This window comes from Panthera leo, chromosome A1 (assembly GCF_018350215.1).
Source record: "Panthera leo isolate Ple1 chromosome A1, P.leo_Ple1_pat1.1, whole genome shotgun sequence".
In the NCBI taxonomy this organism is placed as follows: domain Eukaryota; kingdom Metazoa; phylum Chordata; class Mammalia; order Carnivora; family Felidae; genus Panthera; species Panthera leo.
The window spans coordinates 158,275,242-158,291,992 of NC_056679.1; the positions used below are offsets into that span (position 1 = coordinate 158,275,242).

Sequence of the window (16,751 nt, forward strand, 5' to 3'; positions counted from 1 at the left end):
TTCAAGCATGCTTAAGCAAATACTCAGATAAGACTGCAAGGCTTCCTGTGGGAAAGCACAGAGATGTCCTTTAAATGCAGGCAAGGGGAGTTCATCTGGGTGGAAGGTGAACTTATCTGATTGTATGTAGCTCCTTTGGGTTGACCGCTCAGAATGATAATCTTATAGTCCACTATAGAGGAAGAATTGAGCTGCAAGGTAGAAATCATCTGCTGTTCCATTTGGTTGTTTACACAATCTCAAGAGAATTGGGTTTCTGGTGGTATCTCCTTCTTGACTTGTAACACAGAAAAGACTATATAAATCATTAAATTGCAGAAATACCATGTTCATTCCCTACAAAGGGAGATTTTTAAAAGAAAGAATCTAGAGTAGGATTCCCAGTCAACAAACTCAGAGGTCACAGTGATCATGTGACATCTCTGTGAATGGACTTGCGTTTACAATGATCTGTATGAATTGTGAAAAACAGCCAATAAGTTAGAGATACATACCTATTTGAAAAATCATTCTAAATGAAATGCTAATTTTTTATTACTCTTATGATTGTCATTATCATGCTGTTGGTAGAATAACTATTGACAAGCAGCACATGTGTATTCCTCTAAGTGAGCCTTTCCCAAGAGAGGCAGAAGGGTCTAATTTGGAGTTCTGTTCTTGAGCCTGTTTGGAAGTAATAAAAGAAAGGACTCTAATGTAACTGAGATTTTATCTTTTGAAATTAACAGCCATCTGTGGTTCCTGAGAAAAAAACCCAAGAAATAAAGCCAAGGGAACACAAAGAGGTAAGCGATCATCATTAAGACTTGTTATCAATAGATAGGTGAAGCCTTTTGTGTGTGTGAGGGATAAAATTCTGGACTCTCATTTATTTGTTTTTCTGGCTAAAATGGCACCACCATGTGGCAGTAGCAGGATTTGCAATTTATTAATGTCCTATGAACGCTCGCACTTCATAGAGGAAAGCATCAATATTTGTTGTGTTGTTAACAGTGTGGTGTGTGTGTTTCAGCCAAAAAGCCTACCCAAGCATGCATCAGATACAGAAAGCAAGCATGTTCATAATGAAAAAGCAGTTTCCAGATCAAGTGAGCAGTCGACATCTGAGAAATCAACAAAACCAAAGGTATACCTCTCAGATTGATAGGAAAACACTACCATCAACTAGAGAATAAGATGCACGTCCTGTATCTATATGGACATGTGTAGTTGAATCTCTGGAGCTATGCTGAACATACCTTGTATTGTAAGGATTTGGTGCTTTCATTTTACTGGTTTTGCAAATAACCTTGTGGAAACTTGGGGCTCTGGAAAGCTCAAGAAATACATCAGATTGGTTGAGGGGAAGTTCAGTCCAGCCTTCTTCCACTGCCCAGCAGTGCCCAGTCATGACTAAAAGGCAGCAGACTCTGGTGTCTCATGGACAGGAAGCTTGGGGTACTGGTTGCCACCTGGGCCCTCTTCTCAGAGTTAGGAGCACAGATGCTCTGCATGATCTGCTCTTTACATGGAACTCTGAAAGACGTGTTTAGAATTTCGTTGTAGAAGAGGTGAATTTATAGAGCCAAAAAATCAGAAATAGATTCCATGCACAGCTAATGGAGGTCAACTCTTTGAAGAATAAACACTTATGAGAAGAACTTTTCCATTGAGAGCTCTTAGAAGACATCTAGTAGACCTGCTTGACAAGGGACTTGATAGAAGGTGGTTACACAAATGTGGCTCATCACTTAAAGGCAGCCATTATGTGTTTTGTTCTATTCTATTTTGTTTGGCTTGCGGTATTACTAAAATTTTTTTAATGCGTTGCCAACAATTCAAGTCATAATGTTTCACATAAAATTCAAATTTCCAGCTTCTTGAAACATCAGATTATGTGGCAACAATTGGCTACAACTTTATAACAATTTATCACAGTCCCTACCTGGCCCCCTTCAAAATTTGTATACCTGCGTGCACTCTGTAGCTCTTGAGTCCAGCCTTATGTGGTCCCCACTGTTGTACTATGTGTAGTAGAAGCTAGTAACCTTTTCCTCAGCACTGTGTCCATGATAGTTATAACTGGCTCAGTAGTGATACTTGAAATGCTTGATCTTGAAAACAGTCATTCAAAGATACTTAGTTCTGTTAATCTTTTTATCCCCTCTAGACTAAATCACAGGATGCAGTTTCTGCTGGCAGAGAAGGTGTTGCTGATATAGCTGCAGCATCTGCCAAACCAGATAACAAGGTAAGCACACCTAAGCAGACATGAAGTGTATGTGGGCCTCACTGCCTGTCGGGTCTCTTTTATGAAAAATGCGTGCTCAGTGAAGACCCATTACAACCTGGGTTTTCGTTTGGTTCTCAGTAAGCATAGGGATCTGGTGCTACCATGCTCAAATAACCTATATTTGGTAAAACCGAGCACTGTTCTTTATGTGAAATTTAGTGAAGAAGAGGATGCATCTAAAAGATACAGAGTGAGCAAGATACCAAAACTGATTTGAGAATTCATGTGTTCAGTAAATATTTACTGAGCACCTGCCATGTGTAAGGCCTGGTATGAGTACCAAGAAAATTAAAATGTGAGTTGCCTCAGACCCTGCTTTCAACAATATTTATAGCTTTGAAATTAAGCAAATAAAATTGCCATATGTGAATAAGCATTTCTCTCAGCTTTCAACCTGGAGAGCATCTCTCTTGATATGAGTAAATAACAAGCAGTCATGACATATACATGCGTTGATAGGGGAAGTTTTCAAAGGTGACATCCCAGCCCTCTCAGGAGAGAGTATATATGCCGCTTTGACTAATCATGGGCAAGTCTTCTTTAGATCATTTGAAGAGCTATTTCAAATACTAGCCTCGAAATGTAAGATGAGAAGTAGTCTACTGTTTCTACCCATAGCAAGGCAGAGTTACTAATCAGTTTACAGGCCATGTCTCCCTAGAAATGCTGCTTACTTCTCTGGAAGCCCCAATTAAGTAATTGCAGCAAAACTAAGACGATAGAAATGAATTTTTTAAAAAGTAGTATTGATTTATCTGTTTTCCTGATTTTCAAAATAGGAAAAGTGTCCCCCTTCAGGCTAGATGGTAAGGAAAGTCATAGGATAAAAGTATGGCACATCTGGAAACACCAGTTTTTCTCAGATTTTGAAAAGGAAGAGACACATTAGTTTGTATGCAAACTAATGCAGATATTCTATGGAGTAATGGCAAAATTTACATAAACCTTTAAATGAAAATACTCATATTAAAAAAAAATGTGTTTTCTTGTATATTTTCTTGAGACTCCCACCCCCTCCCCACTCTAAGGATAAATGTTACTCTCTGTTGTTGATGAGGGGTACTTAGATGAAAACGTTTGAAAAATGGTTAGATTTAAGACAGAAGATTAAATTTGTTCAAAAAGATTTAAAAATGTCATCAATTTGAAATTTTATGCTAGATATAGAGTAGCCAGGGAAAAAGTGAAAGCTAACCAGTAACAGGAGAGGCATATGTGGAAGTCTGGTGTGCTTGAACTTGTGGCAAAGCATTTCACTTTGTTTGTCTCTGATCCATCTCCCTGAAGTGAGATTGATCAGATCTTCAATTGGGGCTGGGGTACTTAGCATGTTTAAAGCACTGTCCTGTGACTGCAGGACACCCTAGCAGCAGGCTAGCGCATCCAGGGGCGGGAAGAAGACAGAATCCCTGGGACTGCATTCCCAGGCAGATTAAGACAAGCTCCCACTAGAAGCTCTTTGGTGGGGAATGGAGGGCTTCTGTCTGTTTGCAGGATTACACACACTTTGAGTAGATCCAGTTTGAGTTTGGCATGAAGGGTAGGTAGCTAGGATTGCAGGCTTGCAGATGCATCAGAGTGGAAAATTGTGAGATGTGTTCTGGGTACAAAGTGAATTCCACTGAGGGTGGGGCACACGGGGCATGAGCAGTGGGACTGTAAGACCAGAAAGACAGGTCCAGGCACTGCTGTGGATAGTGCTGAGATGAGTGGTAGCTGTTTAACCAGTAGAGGATACACACTGGAGGTTAGAGAACACACAGAGTGGTGGCAGTGCACCGAGTTGCGGGATTGAGTGACCACAGTCCTAAGTGACCCTAAATTAGAGCTGGGATAGAATGAGATAGTGGGGAGAAATGCCAGAGGCACTGCAGAAGTGAAATCTTCAGGTTTTAGAAAAGAATTGGCTGCAGTGGGCAAAGGTATCATAAAGGTATCTGAGATAACCTTGGGCTTCAGATCTGAACGAGCTAGGTTGGTAACCCTAAAGTGAGTCCAGGGGGGGCACTGTCTGGTTCCTGCAAGTGCAGGGCCAGCTCTGATGAGAGAGAGTGCCTCCCTAAATTGTGACCTGGTCCCTGGTTACGACTGATGGGTGGACAGGTCAGAAGGAGAACTGGTTGAGGTCAAAAGTGGCCTGATTTTCGATAGGCTGAATTGAAATGTTGGAGAGAGATGTGTAGCAAGGCAATTGGAATGTTGTTCGGAAGGACAGGAGAATGAAGAGAGGGGGCAGAGAGGAGGAGGAAGGAAGGAGGGGATAACAAATATGAATGCATACCTGCATAAGGTTGTGGTTGAATCCTCAGAGTGGATTTGGTTGCCCAGATACACGCTCTCACCCTGGTGACCCCCGCGGTGTTTTTAACAATAGCGGTGGTCACTTATTTAGCACTTAATCATCCAACGAGTACCTACATAGTGTTTAGTATGTACCAAACACACTTTGATAGACCAAACACACTTTGATAGATGAATTTATCTAATTCTCATAACTCCCGGAGGGAGGTGCAGTTACTGTCCCTGTGTCACACATGACGTTACTGAGCTACAGAAGTGGTGGCCTGCCTGAAGACTCATGTGGGCAGTGCATAGGAGCTGGTGTGCTCTCCACCCCCCATGCTCTGTCACCCACATTTCAGAGACCTCCACATGGGACGCTTTTCTGTTGTCTTAAACCTGGCATCTTCACCTGTCTACTTCCTCTCAGTCCCTGCAAGTGTTTGGCCCTGGCTCTAGAGAATGGTTTTGCTTCGGGCCACCAGTGCGAGGCAGAAACGTGGAATGTGTAGGGCTGGGGGCAACGCAGCAGGAGTGGCAGAGAATGATGGCACAAATGCCAGAGGAGCCCTAGGGTGGTGCTCAGTCATGGCTGCTGTGAGAGATGTGTTGGGTTAGGGGTGCTTACTGAGATCACACTTCAGAAACGATTATGTGTGGGTCAAGCATGGAGACTGCAGATTGGAGAGTTATGGGCAGTGTTTGAAAGAGCAACTGAAACATTTTAGGGAGACGAAGAAAGGAGTGGATGGTGAAATGCTAAGTCAGGGAGTGAGAGGTCTTAATGTGTGCAGGCAAAGGTTGAAAGAGCAACAGTGAGAAGTGGCCACTTAGAGAAAAAATTCTTGGGTGCTGTGGGCTGACTGTGGGCCCTTGGAGAGGCAACCAAGAGCAAAGAAGAAAGAGATGGCAGTTCTGGATTCAATTCTTGGTTTTTCCTTTACTGTGTGACCTAGGAAAAATTACGTCACATCTCTGAGTCTTGCTCTCCACATCACTAAATGAAATAAATTATGCTGTTCTGGAAAAGGATATGACATATACAACATGTCTGGCACAGAGGCAGATGTTCAATATATGATCTATGCTGTTAATATTAGACTCATTTTTAAATATGTAATATCATTGAACTTGTTGAATTACTTAGTAATTTGAATTTGTTAGATCATTGAAGAAAAATATGTGAAAAAGTTTTTATTTCTTTCTAAAATTCACCAGAAAAAAGAAAAGAAATCATTAACGTCTGCTGTACCAGTTGAATCCAAACAGGGTAAACCATCTGGAAAGGTATGAAGATAGCAGTGCATTTCTACTTGAGATATTTATTTATTTATAGCCTCTAAATTTATTTGGATCTGATTTTTTAAGGGCAAACTGTATGAGGTAGGATAACTTAAAGACCTTTCTCATGAATTATTGCTATAAGCTAAAATTGTGAAATTTTTTCAGGTATGTTTGTAACATTCAAAATATTTTTTTTTAAGTTTATTTATTTGTTTTGGGAGATAGAGACAGCATGAGCAGGGGAGGGGTATGATAGACTGAGAGAGAGAGAATCCCAGGCAGACTGTACTGTCAGCTCAGAGCCGGACACAGGGCTGGAACTCACGAAACCACAAGACCACGACGAGACCCAAAACCAGGAGTCAGACGCTTAACCAGCTGAGCCACCCAGGCACCTCTGTAACATTTTATATTCTAACCTTCTGTTCTGAAAACTCTAGTTACATCTGGTGGAGTTTACATTACAGTTTCTCTCTTGCAAATATACCTTCTTTAACCAGAGGTATGACTAAAGAATTTAAGACACTTCTTCATTCTGAAATTCCCAAATGAATCGGTCTAAAGTTAACAGGTCCCAAGTTGTATTACATGATCAGGTGAGTTCCTAAAATTGTAGTGGGAATACGGTTGTTGGAAAAAAAAAAAAAAAAAAAGTTAAATAATCATTTTTAACTTGAGTTAAGTAAATAAAGGGTGTTTTCCCAAATTCTTGTTTTCCCTTTTAAATTCAGCATATTCTTCACAATGAGTCTTTTTAAACCTCAGAGATAGGATGGAGGCACTCCTTCATTATACTAATTAAAGTCCATATTGACAGAATAGATTGTCACATCTTATAAGCTTAACATCCCTTTCAAGTAATTTGTTTTGTAGACTTCTTTAGGCAAGCAAGTAAACAAAAAACCACAAATGAATGAAGGAACACAGGCAATCCATCTTTGAAATAGATTCTATTTGGGAGAGGTACTATATAGACATTTTGTTGGAGTTCTTTGTAAATATGTAACTCTGGCAAACTATTGGTAAGGAATGAATACAAAGAATTTCTCCTGTTGCATACAGTTATATGATCGTTATTCTTTGTTTTTGTTTTTTTAACTGAGGACATTGGAATGGGAACTTTAATGAGCCATTCGTTTGTTCTGTAGTTACTGCCATTAGACTTACTGAAGTTGTGATTCTTATCTGAACATGGCTTTCTGTTTTTTGTAACCTGAAATGTGTACTCTGGGGCCTTACATAATAAAGTCTATTAGAGACTAGATTTTAACTATTTTAATGTTTGAAGAACTTTTGATGTTTGGTGTTTTTCTGCACAGAATTTTTGGTTTTTTTTGTAGTTAAAAAATCAGAAGTGAAATATGTATTACAAATAGCATTTAAATACCTGCTCTCTTTCTTTTCTAGTCAGACCTGGATGCCGCTTTGGATGACTTAGTAGACACTTTAGGAGGACCTGAAGAAACTGAAGAAGATAACACAACATATACTGGACCTGAAGTTTCAGTATGTGATCTTGGTATCTGTAAAGATTTATACTTAATGGGTAGGAAAGGAAATAAGGTCATGGTCATGAGGCACAAAAGAATACCTCGTGTTCTGTTGCTTGGAGAGAAGCAGGATGGTGTCACTATCAATAATGGCAACTAAACATTAGTGTTATAAATGGAAATGGTTTGTCCTATGGTAGCTATCCTATTACAGTGATTCAGCAAACATTTATTGATTGTCTGTGTTGTGACTGGTGCTGGAATACAGCCTGTTGGGTCACAAACATTTTTCTGTCCTTGAGATTTAAGTCCACTAGGCTTGAACTTATTATGATTTCTAGAAATTTACCACCCTCAGCTCATCCCTATTCCTTACCCAGAAAAAGCAAGAAAATTATATGTTCCTTGATATTAAAACATAAATAGAAAGACATGCAAAAGACTGGAAGAAAATACTTGAAGCAGACATGAAAAAGGATCTGTTTCTAGAATTTATGAAGAATTTTTAAAAGGCAGCCCAATAGAAAAATAGGAGAAAACTTGTTTGGCTAATAAATAAATAAAAATGAAAGTCTGTCTAGTATTTATAGAAATGATACTAAAATATGGAGAGAACACACTCCTCAGAGTGGCAAAAGTGTAAAAGTCTGACAATTGACATGGAGCTTGTGGATGTTGAAGATGTACTTGTCCTTCAACTATCAATTCCACCTGTAGAGAGATTCCCTGGAGGAAGCCTTACCCATGTGCACCAGGAGTTACAAGCACAGGTGAAACATTTGGACATGATTTTGGTCAACAGCAGACAAGCTAATATAAGGGAACACTTTATTGTGGTTAAAATTAATTATTCATGTACCAACAGGGATACATTATAAAAACATAATTTTGAATAAGAATAATACAGTTTGATACCTAGAATATGATATCATTAATACAACATTTGAAAATATGTAAAAGTAGTGCTCAGTTTGGCAGCACATATGCTAACATTGGAAGGATACAGAGAAGATCAGTGTGGCCCCTGCAAGGATGACACACCAATTCGTAAAGCGTTCTGTACCTTTTCGATAAAAAAAAAAAAAAAAAAAATATGCAAAGTAATGCTGCATGTTGTTTGTGGATACCTACATATGGAATAATTGTTTTAAAATTTGCTCGATTTTAAGTGGGTAGATACAATAAAGTTCAGGATGGTGGCTATTGCTGGCTAACAAGGAAAAGGAATGGGATAGTAGAGGGTTAGACAGGAGATGTGACTCTAGCTGATCTTTTTTTCTTAGAAATTAGGTCTGGAAGACTTGGGTGTTAGCTTATAGAGAAATTGATTATTAACTGTACTTTTATATGTATTGGAAAGAGACCACGAAAAATGTTTTAAAATGTGCTTTAGTATAAGAATAAAATTTAATATAGTAGGTTGAATATTTTCTAGTATTACATATGAATTAAGCTAATTAAATAAGGGCAAGTATTGTATAAACTTACAATTTCAGAGTTGTATAAAGTATTGGCTTTTTAATTGCATTTCATTTCAGTAGCTCCATAAATTACTAATGGCAACAGTACTTTGGTTGCGTAATAGCATATAACATTGTCAGCAAATTAATTATATAATATCCCTCTGTGTGATCTTTATTCCAGGATCCAATGACTTCCATCTACATAGAGGAATTAGGTAAAAGAGAAGTCACCATTCCTCCAAAATACAGGGAACTTTTGGCAGTAAGTTAAATAATCATTTACTTTTATTTTACTTTTTGGAACATAATCTTATCCCGTTAATATATTCACATTTTTTAAAATTAGAAAGTATAATGAGGCATGTGAAGTTGTCGTTATGATGACTCTCACTGTATCAATTTGCAAGGGCTGCCATAACGAAGTACCATAGACTGCGTGGCTTGAACAACAGAAATATTTTGTATCATAGGTCTAGAGGTCAGAAAACGAATCTGGGAATGGGTAGCGTGGGTTCCTTCTGAGGGTTGTGAAGCATGGATCTGAGGCCTCTCTACTTTGTTTGTACGTGGCCATCTTCCCTGTGTGTACATCTTTTGGTCTACATTCCCCACTTCTCTAAGAGCAGCAGTCTTGGGGTGCCTGGGTGGCTCAGTCGGTTAAGCGCCCAACTTCAGCTCAGGTCATGATCTTGTGGTTCACGAGGTTGAGCCCCACGTTGGGCTCTGTGCTGGCAGCTCAGAGCCTGGAGCCTGCTTCACATTCTGTGTCTCCCTCTGTCTCTCTCTCTCTCTGCCCCTCCCCCACTTGCTCTCTGTCTCTCTCTCAAAAATAATAAACATAAAAAAAATTAAAAAAAAAAAAAAGAACAGCAGTCTTATGGGGTTAGGGCACATCCTAATATCCTCACTTAACCTTAATTACCTCTTGAAAGGCCCTACCTCCAAATATAGTCACACACTGGAGTACTAGGAACTCTTGAAAGGTTGTGGGAAGGCACAATTTAACCCATAACACTCACTGAACAGTACATTTTGCCAACTGTAAAAGTTAATTTTGGACTTTCAACATGATCAAATTAATATTTTTTTCAGAAAAAAGAAGGTATCACAGGGCCTCCTCCAGACTCTTCGGTGAGTTTACATAAATGTCTTCTAAGATACAAGTTAACCTTTTTTTAAATCTTTAGTTGGGGGATAGGGCATCAATTCTCTATATTGTGTCTATGAATAATCGCTAAATTAGATCAAGTTTCCATCTATTCAGAGGAAGGAGATGGGTATGGGGTTGCTTCAGTGCTCATGGCTTAATATATATATATATATATATATATATATATATATATATATATACATATGTATATATATACACACACACACACACACGTATATATATATATATATACGTATATATATACGTGTGTGTGTGTGTGTGTGTGTGTGTGTATATGTGTGTATATATATTTTTTTTCTTTCTTTCTTTTTTTTTGAGGGGAAGCAGAATGGAGCCAAGAAGGTATTAGGGCAAAATAAATATTAATAAAAATAGAATGAGAATATCCTAATATGTAATCCATTTAAAGGAGGGAAACAGGAAAATAGTATTAGCACTCATTTCCTTCCAAACAAAGAATTTATCTGAGTTATGTGATAACATACTTGATTTGGTAGTAAAGGAATGTCAAATCATTCTTCATTTGCTGAGTTTGTATTGTGATCTGTAACTTGAATGACTCTCATGAGTTACCCATCGTGGTGCCTGTTTCTTTAGAAACCCATGGAGCCAAGTGATGCCATAGATGCTTTGTCATCTGACTTCACCTGCAGTTCTCCTACCGCTGGTGGAAAGAAACCTAAGGAAGAGGTACTGTTTTCCAAATAATTAGGGGGAGCTTGTTAGAAACTATATAAAACTTGAAAACAATTTCTTTTTAGTTCTGATTATTAAAGTTACATTTATTCTAACTATAAGTCTAATCTTTTGCATTTTGTCTTTCAGAAATCTACAGAAGAGGTTCTTAAAGCTCAGCCAGCCAGGGTAGTCAAAAGTGCTGCTTCACCCCAAGACAAAAAAAGAAAGGTGGAGGAGGTATAAATAATTACTTCTTTGGAAATAAACATGGTCCACCTGATAGCACTTGCTTTCCTGAGCCTGATCTAGTTGATTGAGGATAATCCCAGTACAGCATGATGAGGGACATCTTTTTTCCCTCAGGGGTCTGTGTGGACTAGTAAATCCAATCAGGGTTCTATCCATTATCTCCAGACAGGCCTTCTTTGTTTCTGCAAATACTAATCATGGTTTGAACACAGCCTTCTTCGTTGTGAAACAAGAGTATCTCATCATTACAACACACAGAAAGACAAGACACCAAAACAGTTGCACTCTTAGAACCTAAATCTTCACCTTGATTCTTTTTTTTTTTAAGTTTATTTATTTATTTTTGAGAGAGACCGAGACAGTGCGAGTCAGGGAGGGATACAGAGAGGGAAAGAGAATCCCAAGCAGGCTCCGCGTTGCCAGCACAGAGCCCGATGTAACCTGCAAAGCTGCGAGATCATAACCTGGGCCAAAACCAACATTCAGACACTTAACCAACTGAGCCATCCAGGTGCCCCATTCACCATGATTTCCTAATGGAGTTTGACCTGTAAATCACTAGTGGGATGTGATTGTAGCTGCTTCTGTACCTTCTATTAACCATAATCAATTGTCCCCAATCCTGAACGGTGGTCCTGCAGCTCATCTTCTGGTTGAGAAGACATTCTCCATCTGCAGATCAGATAATGCAAGGAGCGGTTTGTGTCGGGTCTGCTCTGCCTCTCCCTTCCTGGAGGGGACAGTGTATTTTTATCTGGCTGGCTGGGGAGCAGTGAGAGCCACACCCTGAGAGTGGGAGTCCCCACAGCCATCAGCCATCAGCCGTTGTGCATTCAGATATGAAGCCTGTGGGGCCACTTCAAGCTCCCCAGCTTCCTGGACTTTGCTAGTTTGCTAAGACCAGGGTTGTCAGAAATTATTTCTAAAGACACATTAAAAAAAAACAACAACAGAAAAGTGAAAGTTTACTTCTTCAAGCTTTTATTTTGATACGAGTGTTGTGTAATAATTGTAGCTTGAGAAATAAGGGGTGAAGTGTGCCCCCGAGGGTATAAACAGCATAAGACACTGTGGAAGTGTCTTAGCCCCAATTTTCATTCACTGGTAAGTTCTTTTTTTTTTCCTTTCTCTTTTCTGCTAGGTTTCCAATAAAATTGCCTTCCTAAAGTCCTTCCCTAATCTGCAACTCATTTTAGAATTTTAAAATTGGGATTTCACAAAGAAGTGGATAGGTTGTTCAGGCTGAAGAGATGTTCCCTTTTTTAATGTACAGATTTTTTCCTTTTTTAGCAGGACACAATGAGTGATCAAGCACTGGAGGCTCTTTCTGCTTCGCTGGGCACTCGGAAGCCAGAACCTGAGCTCGACCTCAGCTCCATTAAAGAAGTTGATGAGGTACTGACCTTGGATTCATATACAAAGCATGTTGTTCGGCGGGTTATGAAACTAAATGTTCTTACACAACTTCTCTTTTTTGGAGATTAAAAATTAACTACTCTTCATTCTGCCTTACTTTCAGAGTCTAGTTAACTTAGATTTTCATTCTTGCATAGTTAGCAACCAAGAAGGATAGTTGAGTATTGTCTTTTAAACCATCTAGAGTTTTAATATGTAAAGTGAATGCTAATCTCTTCTGCCAATGCTTAAATGACATCTGACTAACAAGATAACCTGGAGGCAATGGCTTGGCGAGAGGTTTGTCTGCTCTTGTGGACATTGGAAATTTGTGTTTTCGAAAGGATTCCAGGTGCTTCTTTTTATAAGCAGAGAGGGGGAATGTGGTAGATGGGGTGGGAAGATCCTTCTTTTTATAACTATGGAGAAAAATGTTGAAAATCTTGTCTCAAATTAGAATAATATCAAGCAAGGATTAACTCTGTAACTGCAGTTCCTGCATGCCTACTACACTTCAACATCTTAGCAAGCCTTCTGAGCCATAACAAGCTTATATTTGGTGGAGGAGAGTTTTACCATGACACTACAGTTTTTAAAGAATTTTTCAGCTGAGTTATTTGGGATAAAAGAGGGAGTTGGCCTGTGGGCATTGTTGACAAGGCAGTGTAGTTGGGGGACATGGAAATACAGCCTGGGCACCCTCAGAAGCATCAGCCTATCAGCTCAGGGAGGGGAGCTGGCATGTGCCTGTCACTGTCATAATGCCGCTGCCTCCGCTGTCACTTCCTGTTCTGAATCACTGAGGAAAGTGAGTCTCACAGGCTTCTGGCCTGAGTCTGGGATTGCTCTGGTCCAAAATGGGCCAGTTTCTATCTTCAGCTTTCTTTGAGGGCTTACCAGGCGCAGTGTGGCATGACAAGCTTTGTGAAGGCGAACACAAGGGAGGAGGGGAAGCAGTCCTCGTCCTCCAAGACCAAGTAATGTATTGAGAAGAAAGGAAATTGTCATAAAGACAGTGCGAGGCACACGTTATTTAAAGCAGCCACATAGACAAATGTCTGAGGGAGAGGATGGTCCTGGCAAGACCCTGCGGGTGTGTGTGTCTTGGTGGGGGAGCAGACCAAGTTGGGTTACAGTCCCACCACCAGACAGCTGCAGGGCAGGGGACCAACTGCACTTTATTTCAGACTTTTTACAGAGAATGGTGTGATTTAATAAGACAGTAATTTGGGGAGGAAACGTATAAACATAAATCTCAGGGCAAAGTGTCTTAGGGTGACTCAAATCAGGTCAGTAGTTGTAAAAATAGTTGCATAAAAATAAGTTCTTAAGCAGTTGGGGTAACTAGTTTTGGGATACATTTATACATATAAATGTATTTATGTTTCCTCTAGAAAATCTCCACAGTAGTGAACTTCTAAAATTCTAACTAATACTAAAAGGACTGTTCTTTCTATTCTTTCTATTAGTTTCTACTTTATCTTCCGCTATTTTCCACTAGTTTTCCTTTTATTTATTTATTTATTTACTTACTTACATCCAAGTAGTTTTCCTTTTTAATTATATTCATAGTATAAATATTTCCTAAGATCTTCCAATCCTCTGGATTCTTAAGCTGAATTTTAGTGCCTAATGGTGAATTTATTACTTTCTGGATACTCTGATGTTTTGATAAGCCTTATGAAGGTTAATATTCTATAGGAGTCCCAAACCACTTCAGTTTATTCCATACTAGAGAGCTTTCTATGGAGAAAGCTTGTCTTCAGAGAAGACATGTCCATGCCTACTTATTCTTATAATGTATCATGACATAAGTATTCTACAATGATACCTCATTAATCCTCCCCATTTCTGTGTGTAGTGACCTGGTCTGGTGCTATTTCAGTTGAGTAGACATTTGTCTTCAGTGCCTACAGTGCAGGCATTTAAAGAATATAAAGATCAGGGGCGCCTGGGTGGCTCAGCCAGTTAAACAACCGACTCTTGATTTCAGCTCAGGTCATGATCTCACGGTTTGTGGGATGAAGCCCTCCATTGGGCTCCACACTGTCACTGCTTGGGATTCTTTCTGTCTGCACCTTTTCTGCTCAAACTCTCAAAGTCCCTCTCTTTCTCTCAAAATAAGTAAATAAACTAAAAAAAAATAAAAAGATTGTAAAGATCAAACAGGAATAGAAAGGATTTAACGGTGCACATGATTCTCACTGTCCATAAGCCTGGAGAGGACAGTCTTCTAAAGGTGACTTCTGACTTTCACGAAGGCTGTTTTATAGGTAGAAACCTCACGAATCTCTGAATGGGGGAGTGCCACTACATAATAGGACTTCCTCCACGTGTTGCAGTAGAATATAACTGGAAAAATTTTTTTTTAAAAAAAACCACAACTTTAATCCCTTAATGATAATTGTTAATTTACAGGACAATAAAACTGTAATTCTAAAGCCTAGAAGAGTGCTTGGTTCATTAAAAGTGCTTAATATTTTTAAAATCATTCATTCAATGGAGAACTACTATTTTAGGATGAAATACAGATGGAGCAGCAGGTTGAGCTGGAATTTGCTAAGTGATATTCCTCTTTGTGCCCAGGAGCTCCTTGTTCTGTGATCTAAATCCATGCCTTGGTACAGGTGCCAATTATTACATATCATGGAACTTCCCATAAGTCACCAGTAGTTTAAAATGCAAATGCTATATCCTAGAAGCCAGTGATCTACTATAGAACTGCACTTTTATCTCGAATGCAGTTGGTTATTCATGGTTCAGTAATCCAATAAAGTCCTAGTTCTTAGTGAAGGGAGTACTTTTTTTATTGCAGCAATCTACAATAGCCAAATTATGGAAGCATCCCAAGTGTTCATCAGTAGATGAATGGATAAGGATGTGGTATGTACATACAATGAAATACTATTCAGCCATAAAAAAAGAATGAAATCTTGTCAGTTGCAATAACATAGATGGAGCTAGAAAATATAAACCTAAACGATATAAGTCCAGTCAGAGAAAGACAAACACCATATGATTTCACTCATATGTGGACTATAACAAAACAAACAAGCAAACAAACAAAAAAAGAGGTAGAAAGAGACACAAACCAAGAAACAGACTTTTAACTCTAGAGAAGAAACTGATGGTTACCAGAGAGGAGGTGGGTGGGGTGTTGGATGAGATAGGTAAAGGGGATTAAGAGTACATTTACCATGATGAGCACTGAGTAACGTATAGAATTGTTAAATCACTATAGTGTACGCCTGAAACTTACATAACCTGGTATGTTAACGATACTGAAATTAAAAAAAAAAAAAATTTAAAAAAGAGTCCTTTTAAAAGAGGTAAAACCAATTATCCATGGATCAGCCAAGATTTGTGATGAGCTGCTTCTCCCATTTCTGAACTGTATTTAACCATTGGAACTGGTTGGTTTTTTCCCCCCTAGATAACTGAGTAAGAGATGAAGGCTATTGAAATAATTACAACTAACTTATGCACTGTGCTTAATGGTCTCGATATTTTATTTCCTTTTCTCTAGTGATCCTTACAAGTCAGTGGACTAGGTAAAAATTATTGGTAGCCCCATTTTACTGCTTAAGAAAGACTAAGTGGCTCCCCAAGGTGATAGAGCAGCTGAGAGCAGGGCAGGGACACCTCTCCAGGATTCCTCGCCCTGTTGTTTTTTTCTGTCTTCCTCACAACCAGCCAGTTACCATGGTCTTGTGCTCTGTAGTTTACAAAGCACAGACACACACTTGAATCTGATATGGTTTTCTCTACAACACTTACGAAGTACATAAAGTGATATCCTCTTGTTTTACCTACATTACCCACATGTTTTGTGTTTTATTTCCCTCTCCACTTTAATCAGGCAAAAGCTAAAGAAGAGAAACTAAAAAAGTGTGGTGAAGATGATGAAACTGTGCCTTCGGAGTATAGATTAAAGCCAACCACGGTATGCTGTTAGCCATGGCACTTAACAGAATATGCTCTTCTTCATATCATGTTCTGTTGGGACTGTTCCCATGATGCTCAAGAACATGACTATCCCAGTTCTTATACTAACTGAACCCCCTGAACCCTTTTTTTTCCTGTTCTTTAAAGTTAGTTGATTGTTTCCTAAGTAGTAACCATGTGGTCATTAAAATTCCCAAAAATCCAAGTGTTCCAGATATTAACAATGCGTGATATAGATCCTTAACCTTGAAGCGTAAGAAACAATTTGGGAATAAATTTTTCTGTAACCGTTGTATGGATAAAAGCACCATAGATCTTTGAAGGGGTAGACATAAATGTGTAGCTATTTGCCAGTATCCTTAGGGTGGTTTGTTGGTGGTGGTTTGGGTTTAATGTGAGGATGGTGGAGTTCTGTAATTATATCTGTAATTTATCTTTCAAAAATTAAACGTAAACACATGATAGAAAATGTTTTGATTCTTCTATGTGCTTATATATGGAAACTGTCCTTACAGGTGCTAATA

General features: G+C 38.9%; 1 protein-coding gene and 1 non-coding gene across 11 annotated transcripts in view; both read left to right on the forward strand.

Moving 5' to 3' along the window:
• Positions 1-16,751, forward strand: part of CAST (calpastatin) — a 107,951-nt gene that overhangs the window by 63,544 nt on the left and 27,656 nt on the right. For 7 of the 10 annotated variants that reach the window (XM_042944185.1, XM_042944193.1, XM_042944166.1 and 4 more), the window contains 11 exons: positions 729-785; positions 1,013-1,126; positions 2,150-2,230; positions 5,771-5,839; positions 7,244-7,342; positions 8,971-9,051; positions 9,882-9,920; positions 10,558-10,650; positions 10,786-10,875; positions 12,178-12,282; positions 16,142-16,225. In XM_042944185.1, the coding sequence (XP_042800119.1) occupies positions 729-785; positions 1,013-1,126; positions 2,150-2,230; positions 5,771-5,839; positions 7,244-7,342; positions 8,971-9,051; positions 9,882-9,920; positions 10,558-10,650; positions 10,786-10,875; positions 12,178-12,282; positions 16,142-16,225 (912 nt within the window). The remainder of the gene's footprint in view (positions 1-728; positions 786-1,012; positions 1,127-2,149; positions 2,231-5,770; positions 5,840-7,243; positions 7,343-8,970; positions 9,052-9,881; positions 9,921-10,557; positions 10,651-10,785; positions 10,876-12,177; positions 12,283-16,141; positions 16,226-16,751) is intronic. The other 3 variants (XM_042944218.1, XM_042944175.1, XM_042944148.1) reach the window with 1 other exon arrangement.
• LOC122202592 lies at positions 8,289-8,393 on the forward strand. The gene has a single exon (XR_006194751.1). It is a non-coding gene; the product is annotated as a U6 spliceosomal RNA (small nuclear RNA).